The 12,920-nt window shown below is 43.0% G+C and overlaps 1 protein-coding gene across 1 annotated transcript in view; it reads left to right on the top strand.

Moving 5' to 3' along the window:
- sema3d (sema domain, immunoglobulin domain (Ig), short basic domain, secreted, (semaphorin) 3D) overlaps positions 1–12,028 on the top strand; it is a 30,689-nt gene extending 18,661 nt beyond the window's left edge. The window contains exons 9-18 of the mRNA XM_041938164.1: positions 147–261; positions 508–577; positions 675–819; positions 1,446–1,668; positions 1,983–2,071; positions 2,370–2,411; positions 3,191–3,348; positions 5,103–5,167; positions 5,358–5,497; positions 10,838–12,028. Coding sequence (XP_041794098.1) covers positions 147–261; positions 508–577; positions 675–819; positions 1,446–1,668; positions 1,983–2,071; positions 2,370–2,411; positions 3,191–3,348; positions 5,103–5,167; positions 5,358–5,497; positions 10,838–11,290 — 1,500 coding nt within the window. The 3' untranslated portion in view covers positions 11,291–12,028. The remainder of the gene's footprint in view (positions 1–146; positions 262–507; positions 578–674; positions 820–1,445; positions 1,669–1,982; positions 2,072–2,369; positions 2,412–3,190; positions 3,349–5,102; positions 5,168–5,357; positions 5,498–10,837) is intronic.
- The last annotated feature ends 892 nt before the right edge of the window (positions 12,029–12,920 follow it).

Genomic DNA, 12,920 nt, shown 5'->3' with positions numbered 1-12,920 from the left:
GCGTCGTCTCAGTGTGTGAGTCTGCTGGATCGATTACAGTTGGATTGTGATTAAGTACAGATTGTGTGTTATTAATTGTGGTCGTCTTTGGACAGCTGCACCGTGCTGACTGTGATTTTGTTACAGTGTATGCGGTTGTGTTTCAGAATGACGTGGGTGGGCTGAGGAGTCTGACCAACAAATGGACCACCTTCCTCAAAGCCAGACTTGTGTGTTCCATCCCTGGACCAGACGGAGTGGACACACATTTTGATGAGCTCCGTAAGTGACTGCGGGAATAAAAAGTGAAAATGTAGGCCAATAAACTGAGTTTTATCTTCCAGAAACTACCTTCAGAGAGGGATTCAGTTTCCAATTACTGCAGCAGTGGCACACTGGTAGCAGTCGTAAATATTAGACTGTAGTTGCTGCTTCGTATAAATAAGGTGGAGGTGCAGCAAAATATTTCTTTGCAGATAAAGGTAGTAAAAAGAAATAACCTTTATGTTGCTTCCTCTTCTCTTATAGAGGACATCTTCTTGCTCCCGACCAGAGATGACAAAAACCCCATAGTGTACGCAGTCTTCACCACCTCCAGGTAACTGCAGTGTTCATCACACCATCATCAAAACAACCTGTGGTCTCCTTTTCTTCCCAAGCCCTAATCTGGCCTCTTGTTTCCCCTCTCCTCCCAGCTCCATTTTCCGTGGCTCAGCAGTGTGTGTGTACAGCATGGCGGACATAAGGGCTGCTTTTAACGGCCCTTACGCCCACAAGGAGGGGCCCGACCACCGATGGGTAGAATACGAGGGGAGGGTACCGTATCCCCGTCCCGGAACGGTGCGTTGCCCACTGAAGCGCACAGAGACACACAGACAGCTTATACGTCATCACTCCTGGCTAAAGATGATTTTCTTTTCACAAATTAGATGAATGAAATCCTCAACGTCCTCTCTAATGATAAAATAATAAACATGGCGTAATTTAAGAGAGTGCCTTGGTGGATTCGAGGGTGAAACGTTCAAGATGCTGTAGGGTATGCATGCTTGCATCTGCACATGCAACCTCATGATGTATGACATAACCTTGGCTTGATGAGGTCACTCGACATGTTAATCAGATTCTTCTGTTTCATTTTGTTTAAAAAACATAATCAAGGGAGGGAAACAGATGTATGGAGAATGTGCTGCATTCTTCAGGTGTACAGCTGAGTGTTTGAGCTATAGTATCTTGTACAGTATAGAAAGGGGGAGCAGGAGTGACACAGATGTTCCAGATGTGCTTTGCCTCCTGCTGTTCTTTATTTGGCCACCAGAGGGAGACATGCACCAATACATATTAAGAGAGAAACCATTGGTCAGTTCGCTGAAAAACAAATATAGGAAAAATAACACATTCAGGTCGTGAAATTATCTTGTGAGTGTGAACTTTGGCACAAGATCAACATTTTTCATTTCATCCTTAAGTGTCCCAGCAAGACATACGACGCAAGGATCAAGACCACCAAAGACTTCCCGGATGAGGTGGTCAGCTTCATTCGATTCCACCCTCTTATGTATCGCTCAGTCTACCCTCTGACCGGCCGACCCGTGTTCACACGTGTCCGAGTGGACTACACACTGACTCAGATCGTGGTGGACAGAGTCCTGGCAGAGGATGGACAATATGAAGTCATGTTCCTGGGAACAGGTGAGACACATGCCTCTGCTTCCTGTTGTCTCTTGAAATTCTGTATTTACCCAGCAGAGGGCACTAGTTGACTAAATGTTGTCCACAGCCTTAAACAGATTTTGCTGATGCTGGTATGGTCTTACTTTTGGGGAAAAAACAATGTCCAGGAAAAAATACAGGATTCAGATCTCAGTGTTGACCCACAGAAAAGTGCTCATTTTCATTGGATATGAAAAGAATACAGTGCTCAAACCTGTCAGGTTTACATTATTCACCTCTGAATGAAAAATACATGTTGCGTGGCTTGCACGATTTATCACCCTCTGTCGTAGATGCGGGCTCAATTCTGAAGGTGGTGAGCATCACTCAAGAGAACTGGTCAACAGAGGAAGTGGTGCTTGAAGAACTCCAAGTTTTCCAGGTTTTGCGCTCAACACAGCTACACACACAAATCCACAAACACAGAAACACAAGCGCACACACTCTCACTCCCTGCAAGCGTTGCGTTTTGATAGACGATGCCAACTGCTCTCCAGCCGTCCTCGGTGGGACAGTTGACTCATCGAACAGTGAAATATTCATCTTGCCTCTGTTGTACAAACTTCTCCGAGCTATAAATCAACATACTCATCTGTTGTTTTTATTCAAACAGTGCTCCATAAATGAATGTTTACTGAGGTGTTGAAGCTGTTGAAGTTTGTTTGTTTTACTTTTTGCAGGATCCAACTCCCATCCTCAGCATGGAGATGTCTTCAAAACAGGTTCGGCCTCATTCTCATCCACTTTATCCCCACAATCTTCCCACATTATTTCTGCATGTCTTCTCTCTGCCTTCATTCGCGCCACACGCATTCAGTCGTGTGCATAATGCCTGATGTGGCACAAGACATACTGTTTTCTATCCCCAGTTCATTCATGTGTTTTCCTCTCTCTCTTTAGCCTTCCCCATTTCCATGTAGCTCTCTCTCCCTCTTCTGCCTCATTATCTTAGGGTCAGGGGTGTCAGTAGACACTTCAACCCCAATCACAGCTTCCATTAATCTCCAGCAGTGTTTGACCTGTGCGAGTGTGTGTGTGTGCGTCTGTGTGTTCATGCTCGCTAGTGCTTTCAGCGGTTGTTTTGAAGCTCTGTTTAGGAATCTCTTAAACTTAAGACGAGTCAGAGCAGGTCCTTTGAGGCACATTTGTAAAACAATTCCTCAAATTGAGAAATGCTTAAATCTCTTATCTCCCAATCTCTATGACACCTTGACTGCTAGTTATTCTTGACCTTAATTCACACCCTGAGGAAATTTTGATGAAGATGATATATGTACCTGAAAAAAGGTCAATTGTTACAAAAAAAATCGAAGTTTCTTTTTAACCAAACCACACAATGCGCAGTTTAATGAACTGCTTCATTTGCTTCACTTTTTCTATGCCTGCATTTTTTGCACCTCTAACTAAAATGAATTTCCTGTACAGATAATAAACTTGAACCTGAAATTGATCTGTGTGTCTACCCTCCATAAAGCAGAGTGTGGTGTGTGTTTCACTATAGCAACAGCTCTACGTGGGTTCAAGAGAAGGACTAGCCCAGGTTTCACTCAGCAGATGTCACCTATATGGCCAAGCCTGTGCTGAATGCTGCCTGGCACGAGACCCATACTGTGCCTGGGATGGACACACATGCTCACGATACATCCCTGCATCCAAGAGGTATGATGGAGTCTTGAAAATTCACTTAACTGACTTGAAATCATTCTGTAGGATTACCCAGAGTGAAGCCTGCTGATGCATAGATTCACAGTAAAAATGGAAGATATTTACAGGTCAAGTCTGTCACTGTCTGCGTATTCAAAGGATAGGATGGAGTTGCTAGTGTTGATTTGAAAAAAATGAGAAAATAACAATGAATATAACTAGTAACTTGTACTTGAAGACACACAGACAAATAAAATATCAATACCTAATTATCGGTAATAATTAAAAACCATGAATCAGTAAATTATTCAATTTTATAATTAATACAACAAATGTGCAGCACTGTGTAGCAGGATGCAGCCATTTCTGCACACACATGCAAGCACTTGTACAAACATGTATGAGCACCAAACTCACAATTCAAATTCAAAAAGTGCTATTTTGAATGTACTTTTAAATTAGTTTCCTCTCATGCAGGGCTGGTGCACATTAACGTCTTTGTGCCATCCGCAAGCATTTTGACGCGGCAGAGCATCATTTACAACAATAATCATGCAAATATGTGCGATCCAAAAAAGTTCATAGTGGTCGATAAACATGTTTTCCTTTTCCACTTCTCTTCTCCTCTTCAGCATTTTCCATGCCAGAGGGTGTTAGTCCATTTGAGGCATTGATTAGAGATGCTGTTCCTCAGCTGATTAATGCTGCTGTCATTCCACACCTCTGGAGTTTAGTCCTCGAGGTGCAAAAGCATGTGTGTGCATACAGTGTATGTGAGTCTGTGTTTCTTTTTTTTGTCTTTTTTTTTGCCCTTGCTTGCACGAATCGAGGCTTTACAGAATCTGTACCCTACAGTTAGAGGTCACACTGCCAGATTATTGGCCAGTGGGGATGCTGTTATGGTTTATGGAATAGTGGAGGCCCTGCTTTTGGTCTCAAGGGCTCTTTGAAAGCTGATCTTCACAGTGTCAGTGAGTATAGGCTGCAGATGTCCCATCACACAGGGTGGACAGGAGGTGGAGGAGGTGAAATCAATACAAACTGAAGGAGCCCAAGTGAGTGACACCCAGCTAGAGGCCAAAATAACGTGATTTTTTAAAAACTATTTCCACTCCAACATTTATCAAAACAAATGCAAACAAGATCAGCTCTGAATGAGGTGGGGTAATTTTCAGAGGAAGACCCAAATCTGCACTTCATGAAAACAGCATGTGATTACAAACCATAGGACTCAATAATAGACAGAATGACTTGAGTTTTGTAATGCATTTGTTTTTTTTATATGTGTCGACTAGAGAGAGACACAGGGTTGCTAATAATCAGAGGTCACCTTAAATCATATTTCAAGTGGTTGTGTAAAATTGTTGCTGGAGGTAATAGTCAGGCAACTTCTTAACATGTTCACCGCTGCATTCCTATTGTTCCAGTAAATGCAAATGTGTCAGAGGCGTACCTTTTACTAGCTTTTTTTCTACGTTTTCTACATTTTTTCCCCTAAACATTCTGATTTAATTGAAAAAGCACAGAAAACAGATTTGAACAATGTTTTGTGTGAAAAAATATGGTTGTCCTGTATCCATTTGCAAGGTAAATACCAAGCAAGAGTTTGTAACATTAATGACATAGTAAAGCAGAAGTACCTCAGATTTGTACATTACATTCCACCACTGCCATCAGTGTTGTACGATATATAGTTATATGTGTCTGGTATGTAACTAAAAATATGATATTAAAAAAGACTCAAAACACACGACATGATTGTTCTTCAGGCGAGCCAGAAGACAGGACATCAAGCATGGAGACCCTGCCCGTCAGTGCTGGGACACAGAAGACAGTATGTAGATTTTATTCTCTGAAGAAGTTAAGCCTCTGTCTTTGTGAGAAAGTCTGTTGTTGTTGTTTTTTTTTACCTTTGCGAACAGATAAATGAATCACTTAACGAGTCACTAGAGGAAACCTGAATGCTACACCTTCTTGAGAATCATAGAAAACGCTCTTGGATCACCAGCAGTCGCTTTTTTTAGGTCTCGGTGGGGGACGGGTGGAGGACAGGGTCCTCTTTGGGGTTCAGAGCAACTCCACATTCCTCGAGTGCATCCCCAAATCTCAACAGGCCCAGATCCGGTGGTACGTACAGAGACCTGGATCTGAACGCAGGGAGGAGGTGAGAGAGTGTACTCATTCACATACATCATCCACACAGATGTACATTTTAAAGCACCCTCTTTGCTTTCCTGAATTCTTTCTGAAGGTGGAAGGTTCTGACAAGGTGGACCTTGTTTTTGTCTTTCTAGAGTTAACTTTAGGTTACCTAAGGGGTCACATTTTTTCATGCCAGGTCACGAACCAGGGAAGTTACAGGGTAGCAGAGCAGTCATTTCTTACATAAGTACTTCAAAGCATCCAAAAACATCATCATTTACTTCAACCTCTATGACTGTGATGTCTGAGCCTTGAACCCTTCTGTTTGTGCCATAAATCAGATTGCTGCAGGTTCTGCTTACCATGGTGAATGAAAACCATGCTTGGACCAAGAGGATACTGTGTATACAAAGTTGAACACCCAAAAATCACATCTATTGTGTAATAAGCGAGCAAACCAGGGTCTCACTAGTTCCTTGAAGAAGGACATGTTTTATGTTTATGGGTGTCCAGGGCTTTCTGAAACTTTGTGCAGCATTTGTTTTTGAGGAAGGTGAGAAATGACTTATACCAGACCTAATGTCGGGATGGGTCTGCGACATTATATGGACTCTGAAAGATAGGGAACATGAGTCCATTTTGTTTTTTCCTTTTTGCATTTTCTCATTCAATAGCCAGCTGCTTTTCCCTGTGGGCCACTGTAGTTTCTTCAAGGGTGACTATAGATTCTTTCAGCTGTGTTCCTGACAGCATAATGGAAATACACACTAAAGCCTTATGAAATCTTGACCTCACACAAAGCATTACTTTAGTTGAAACCTCAACCAATCAGATCAACCATATGAAGTCGTAGGACTCTTGCCAAGTAGGAGCAGACGGTTAAACACCTTTTCCATCGAGAAAAGCTTTCAGTGCTGTTCTTTGCTCTTCTCTCCATGAATGCTGGTTCCGATATAACTGATGTTATAGCAGCACCAACACCAGGGTGGGGCCATGCTAAATTCTTGAACACATATATTACAGTAACCTCTAACATGATGGCTGGAACCGCTTCTCTCTGGTGCGCGACTGAGGTCACATGGTAGTGCTGATGATGTACTTGCAGTTGGCAACAAAGCTCGCCTTCACAAATTCTCCCTCTGATCTGGTTTCAGCTTCTTAGCTATTAGCTCACTCACCACAAAACTTGCCTGCAAAAACACTCTGTCTCTGCCAGAATGTGGTCTGAAAGTGAAAGCTGCTTGTTGGACACACAAACTCCACCGAAGAGTGTTAACTTTACTAAAGTGCATTTTTCCTTGCATCTCAAACATGTTTCAACCCGTGATGATGCTTGAGATTGACCTTTTCCATCACAACATGCATGTCATCAGCTCACTAGTGGCACATAACTTGAAACCTGGATTCTTGACTTGTGTGATCTTGCAAATCCAGCTGCCTTGCAAGGTCATCATTGGTTCAAAGTCACATTAAAACGCATGTCATGGGAGACAGGAGGGGGGGCAATGGGGGACAGAGAGGTAATGTGCTTGTATCTGAGGTGTTCAAAGGCACTCATTGATGATGGCACTCGTGTTCTGATTGAGACAACAGAGACCTGCTTACTCAGCACCTTTGTGCCCTCCCTTCCCCTATCAAAACATACAAACCTCCCTCCACCCACTGCGAGTGGCCTGCTTACCACTCAACCCACTCACTCATTCCCACTACACTCATTTACTCATACGACTGGTCCCCTGTCCTCTCTCAGGGGTGAATGTAAACACACTGACAGGTGCAGAGGTCACTAAAGACCCATGTGGTCCTTTATAGCCCTGCAAAGCAAAAAGCGTGTGTTTCCCGTGTGTGTGTGTGTTTGTGTGTGTCCGTATGTGTGTATGTTTCTTTATGATCCCCTACAGCAGAAATCATAACAGAGCGCTCCCTAGGGACAGCCATGTGTTTTGGGGTAATGAACACAATGGGGTGTTTTCTGTGTTTGTGTGTCCAGGCATGCAATGATATGTGACCTATTGTACTTCTAGACAAAGTGATGAAGGAGTGAATGCAGGAGTTCTTCCTCCCTCAGGATTGTTATGTGATAGACACAGAAGCTAAACAAATAAAGCAGAACGGGCAGAATATGATGGATCAACGGCAAGTTTAATGGTGTTTATAAAGGCAAACGTTGGGAGTGTGTACATAAACATGTCTAGGTGACTGAAATATGATCTCACTGTCTTTTCTGTTAATGAAAAGGAAGAGCGAGCCACCACCTGGACTAACTGGTGGCTCAATATATATATTTTTTATTTTACTCATATATCACATATTGCTAAATTCTTGTTCATACTCAGGCTGAGCTTTACAGTCTGTCCAGTGTTGATATGATATATGCATATAAGATGCTGCTTTAGTGTTTAATGAGAGTCCCGATAATGACTGAAACCTCAAATTCTTGATTGATTCAAACAATATTCTGGGGAAATAACAGAAATATTAAAATGGGCAAACACTGCTTTATACCACAACACAAAGACAAAAGGAAACTGCAGCACAAATGCTTGGATTTTCAAGTTATTACACACAGGGTTGAAAGATAAGTTGTTTCTACTAATGGGCTAATGAATTAACATTTAAAGTGCATGTCAGACTTCAAACATGGCTTTTAGACGAAATAGCAAAAGCAGGAAGTTGTCTGAGAGAAATATTTTCTCAACCCTGGGAAGACTGAGTCTAATGCTCGAATGCATCTCCGTTCTTAATTGCGCTCACATGTGTGTAGCTATAAAATAAGTGCTTAGTTAGTTTTCACTCCATTTTGCTGCTTTCTTCATGTGGGTGACTGTTTACGATCAGGCACATGATTGATTGTTTTCTTGGCTGAACCCCAGGAATGCTGCCGACAGTCAACACAGAGTAAAGGAGTTCGAGCGAACTCCACCAACTGGAGGTCAAAAGAAAACTCACTCTGTATACTTTTTCAGGTGGTGGAGGAGATTAGTTAAGGCATGCTTTTCAGAGTGACTTTGTTGAAGCCTTATTACTTGGAAGATGTTCAAAAAGCAGCCTCGTAGATGATGCTATTTGACCTTTTTCCTCATCTCTGTATGGGGACATGACTTCACTGTTACTTTTGCTTTTAGTCTGTTCAGTAATAGTAATTATTTCCTCGCTTTATTTGTCATTACCACCCATCGCTAATGTTGCATTTACTGGCAGCTGGAGCCTGTTTGACTGGAATATTAAAACCACACCCATATGAAACCGAAACACCCAAAGATTATCATCGCAGACAAAGAAAATTCTGTTTTTCAGATTAATTTATCATGCAGCCCTCAATGAGTGGCCCTTACAGCTCAGACACAGGAGCTACGAACAAGCTGTCAGTCGATTCGATGTGTTCCATCTTGTGGTTGGGTTTGGTGACGTAGGGTCTCCCTCTCGCTGGACGAGAGAGGTGGTCGACATGCTCTCAGAGCTGGATGTGCGGTGTTGGAGCAGGTGATGTGTGAAGTGCCCGGCTCGTTTCATTCTCTCGCTCCCTGTGCTTTTCTTCCCACTCTGCTTCCTTCTGTCCTTCATCCCTTTTCCTCACCTTTCCCTCAACCCCCCTCATCAGTCTCACCTTAACCTCTCCTTAATCCCTGCCTTCACGCTCCGTACTCCGTCTGCTTTGTTTCCTCGTGCTTTTCCTGTCGTCTCCGCTGTTTCCCACAGTCTCTTCCCTTCTGGGTCTCTCCACACACTTTCCGCCTCCTGATGGGTTTTGGTAAAAGCATCCTCGACCAGCTGCTCCTGCACCTGCAACCCATCCCGATACTTACTCTCACGATACACTCATACGCACACTCCCCTCCTCTTATACCCTCGTAAAGGTCAGCTATTAAAGACGTGAGCTGGAAGAGATTCTTCTGTCTTTCTCACAGCATGCTTGTGTTGTGCGTGTGTGTTTGTCTGTTATTGCCAGAGTGTGTATTCACCTCCTGGAGCCTGGAATGCTGGCCCATTAGAAAATTTGTAATAAGAAAAGCATGGATGGATGTTGAATTTCATCCATGGTGTTTATTAGAATAAAAGCACAGCCTTCCTGTATGCATGGGAAGTTCTTAACCTGTTACCGAAGCTTTGAAAGCACTTACCCACACTAGCGATTGTTTTGAGTGTTAAAAGGTGCGTTTCATTGAGCTGCACCACATGCACACACACTTGTTCACACATACAAATATGCATGCAGTCGTCCCTACAAACACAGAACCCCAACAATACGCTCAAAAGCTTTGTTTGCTAAATTACATGCCCCCATGTACACAGACACACATGCACACACAGGTACACAAATAAAGACGGACCATCTGGATGGGTTTAAGAGTCTGGCATTGCCATTTAGTCACAGATGCCTTGATTTTTGATGGCGGGGGTGGGCTTCACGAAATGCACCCATAAATACTGATTGAATGATTCTAATAAATACCCAAATGTCTTCATCATCAAAGGTATTTCAAAGGGCTCTGAGGCCTGTGGGTCTGCCTCTGCCTGGACAACACATCATCAGTGTCAGACCTCGAAACCACCACAGACACACGTGTGAACACATGGGCACACACACACACACACACACACACACACACACACACACAGGCAACTGAACTTTATGCCTAGCCCCCCCCTTCCTTAGCTTTCTTATCAGCTGCACCTCCGGGGGGTTAGAGCAGGCCTGTGGGAGGTATGCTTTTGAAGCATCCGCATATGCTAGGACACACACGCTGGTCACACACACACACACACCACTCATGCTCTTTCTCTATGCTCTGAACAGCTGTATTGTCTTAGAACCTGACAGTAGCCACTCCATCTGATCAGTCATTGTGGATTCTAAATGAAGAGAGCAGACCATTAGCATTAGCACACTGCTTATGTTCACACCTTAACAACAAGCACATGCGCTCTCCCACACACACACACACATCCCACCAAGTACCTTCTTTCGTCTTTGCTTGAGACCGACACTCATCATGCATCTAAAGATCTCTCCGCACCACATAATGACCTCCGGCCCCCCACTCTGTGGGTGACACTCACCACACCCAATTCAATATGTTTCCTGTTTCAGGGGTCATTACCATGTTCAATGCACCGTGGATACAAATCAGGTGTGAAAATGTGTGTGTGTAAACAGGGTGGCAGGTACCAAGCCAGTGTCAGTCTGATTGATTGTTTGGTGGCAGAGAGACACAGAATGTCTTGCTGTTTTTTTGTAAAGCTTTGAGCTTTTTCGTTTAATGTGTACTAGCTGGTCAGCCTAAGGTAAGGCAGGTGTAGTCACATGACTTTGTCCTTCGAGATGAAGCTCTTACTGTGTATGTGTATTTTTTTCTCCCAGGTTCAGCTGGATGATCGAGTCATTCACACAGATCGAGGTCTCCTGATTCGCTCCCTCCACGCCTCCGATGCGGGCGTGTACATCTGCGTGGCTCAGGAACACACGCACTTCACCCACACTCTCCTCCGTCTCACGCTACACCTTGTTACACATGGCCAACTGGATGGAAAGCCTAAGCCCAGTGAAGACCCCATTTTGGAGCTGCGTACCGAGTCCCGCCAGCGTTACAAAGACTACCTGAGAGTGATGACCTCTCCCTTCAGCACTCTGGAGGAGTACTGTGATTCCCTGTGGCTGGAGAAGAGGCCGTCAAGGGTGCGAGGACGAGGCTTAGGAGCTGGCAAATGGAAGCATATCCAGGAAATGAAGAAGAGCAGGAACAGGAGACACCACAGAGAGAGGCAGGAAGAGTGGGAAAAACAAGGGAGGGTGGTGAGGACAGCAAAGCAGTGAGGGATGTGGGAAAAAAAAAAACATTCAGGGTTATCTGTCTACACACACCGTTTGCATAACAAAGCAGATGTGACACAGAACTGTAAAACTGAAAGACAGATCAACTCAGAGTTAATGAGGTATGAAAGACTAACACTGAAATACACAGTTCAGGAGTTCAAAATAAAATTCATTTCAACGAGCAGTCATTAGTCAACCAACACAGTGAAAATGGTTCAAATGCTGTGGATACCATAGAAATTATCGTTCTGTCCTAACATATTCAAGTAATACAACAGAGACTAAATAAAAATCACTTTTGCAACATGTAAAACAGATAATTTTACAAAGTCATCCATTGACTGCGGTTTCAGCTCTAGTGCTACAGGAGATAAGATGAAGGTTTGCAACACGACATTACACACTGACGGCTAATAGGTGCGATCATGTGATATTGATAGTGAAACATGGTGTAATTAATGAAAGTGGGGGGAGAAAAAAGATTTTGCTTTGGTGATGACAATGCATTCATGTTGAATGACTGTAAATATTTATAAAACATGTACAGGAGATACAGCATGCTCAATTTAGTCTTATTACTGATCTATATAACTATAACGATAATCATGTATTATGTTTGAGTTGACAAAATGGCATATTTTTGTACAAGCATTTCACTCCTATGTACTGTAGGCTCAATAGATATTTTCTTTATTTCTGTTTTGCAAAGTTATTTAAATAAATTTATCTTGGCGCCTCTGTTACCTGAATTGCTTGCTTACATTCAGTGAAGAGATAAAATCAACATAGAGGAAATCTATGACTGTGAAAGTGCAGTTCCAGCCGCTCTCAGGCAAACAGCAGACAGGTTGAGAAGGGGTTAGGGTTAGTTCAGCTGAGCTTCTCCTGATATAGCAACACAAGTCCCTGTGCACTGTATGCAGATGTCAGAATGATTCAGGACCAGCTGGTCTCTTGTTTAGTGTTGGTGTGCGCGAGCGTGTGTGTGTGTGTGTGTGTGCGTGTGTGTGTGTGTGTGTAAGAGAGAGGGAAAGAGAGCTTCCTCAGGAGAAACCATGCAAAACATAAAACCTTGTGATCAAACTAGGAAAGTTACAGGTTTCCTAGAATAAACTGATAAAGCGTTAACCTTAAACCCTAAGCCTGAGCTGAACAGTGTATTAAGACTTACATAATGTAGATAACATCATACACACTATCATGCTGACAATAACATGACAAAGACTTTTCTGTGAAAGACGTAATCAGTCATGGGAATCTTCTATTTGGAGTCACTTAGCGGTGACCACTGGAATTAGATCACAGGGTTCCCATACTAATATAAAGATATCAAAAAACATAATCTTCCATAGCTTTTACTGGTCTCATATGCAGTCCTTCCCACTACATCCCATTTTATTGCTTTAATCCACCATGCCTGTCATGTCTTTGCTCGCCGTCCACATACATGCATACATACTGTTCGAACAGCATTCGAGACCGTTTCGTGTTTCTCCACAGTGATTTCTCCCTGTTTCTTCTAACAAAGACCATAAATATTTCAAGCACTTCCTCCTCGTCTATAGTTTATTTATCAGTCAGTGAACAAACAGTCTACATCTCCCCAAAAAGGGAAACAGCACAGGAACAC

The sequence above is a fragment of the Chelmon rostratus genome, chromosome 6, assembly GCF_017976325.1.
Source record: "Chelmon rostratus isolate fCheRos1 chromosome 6, fCheRos1.pri, whole genome shotgun sequence".
Lineage (NCBI taxonomy): Eukaryota > Metazoa > Chordata > Actinopteri > Chaetodontiformes > Chaetodontidae > Chelmon > Chelmon rostratus.
The sequence above is the reverse complement of the archived record's forward strand: the minus strand, read 5'-3'. Positions and strand labels throughout refer to the sequence as shown.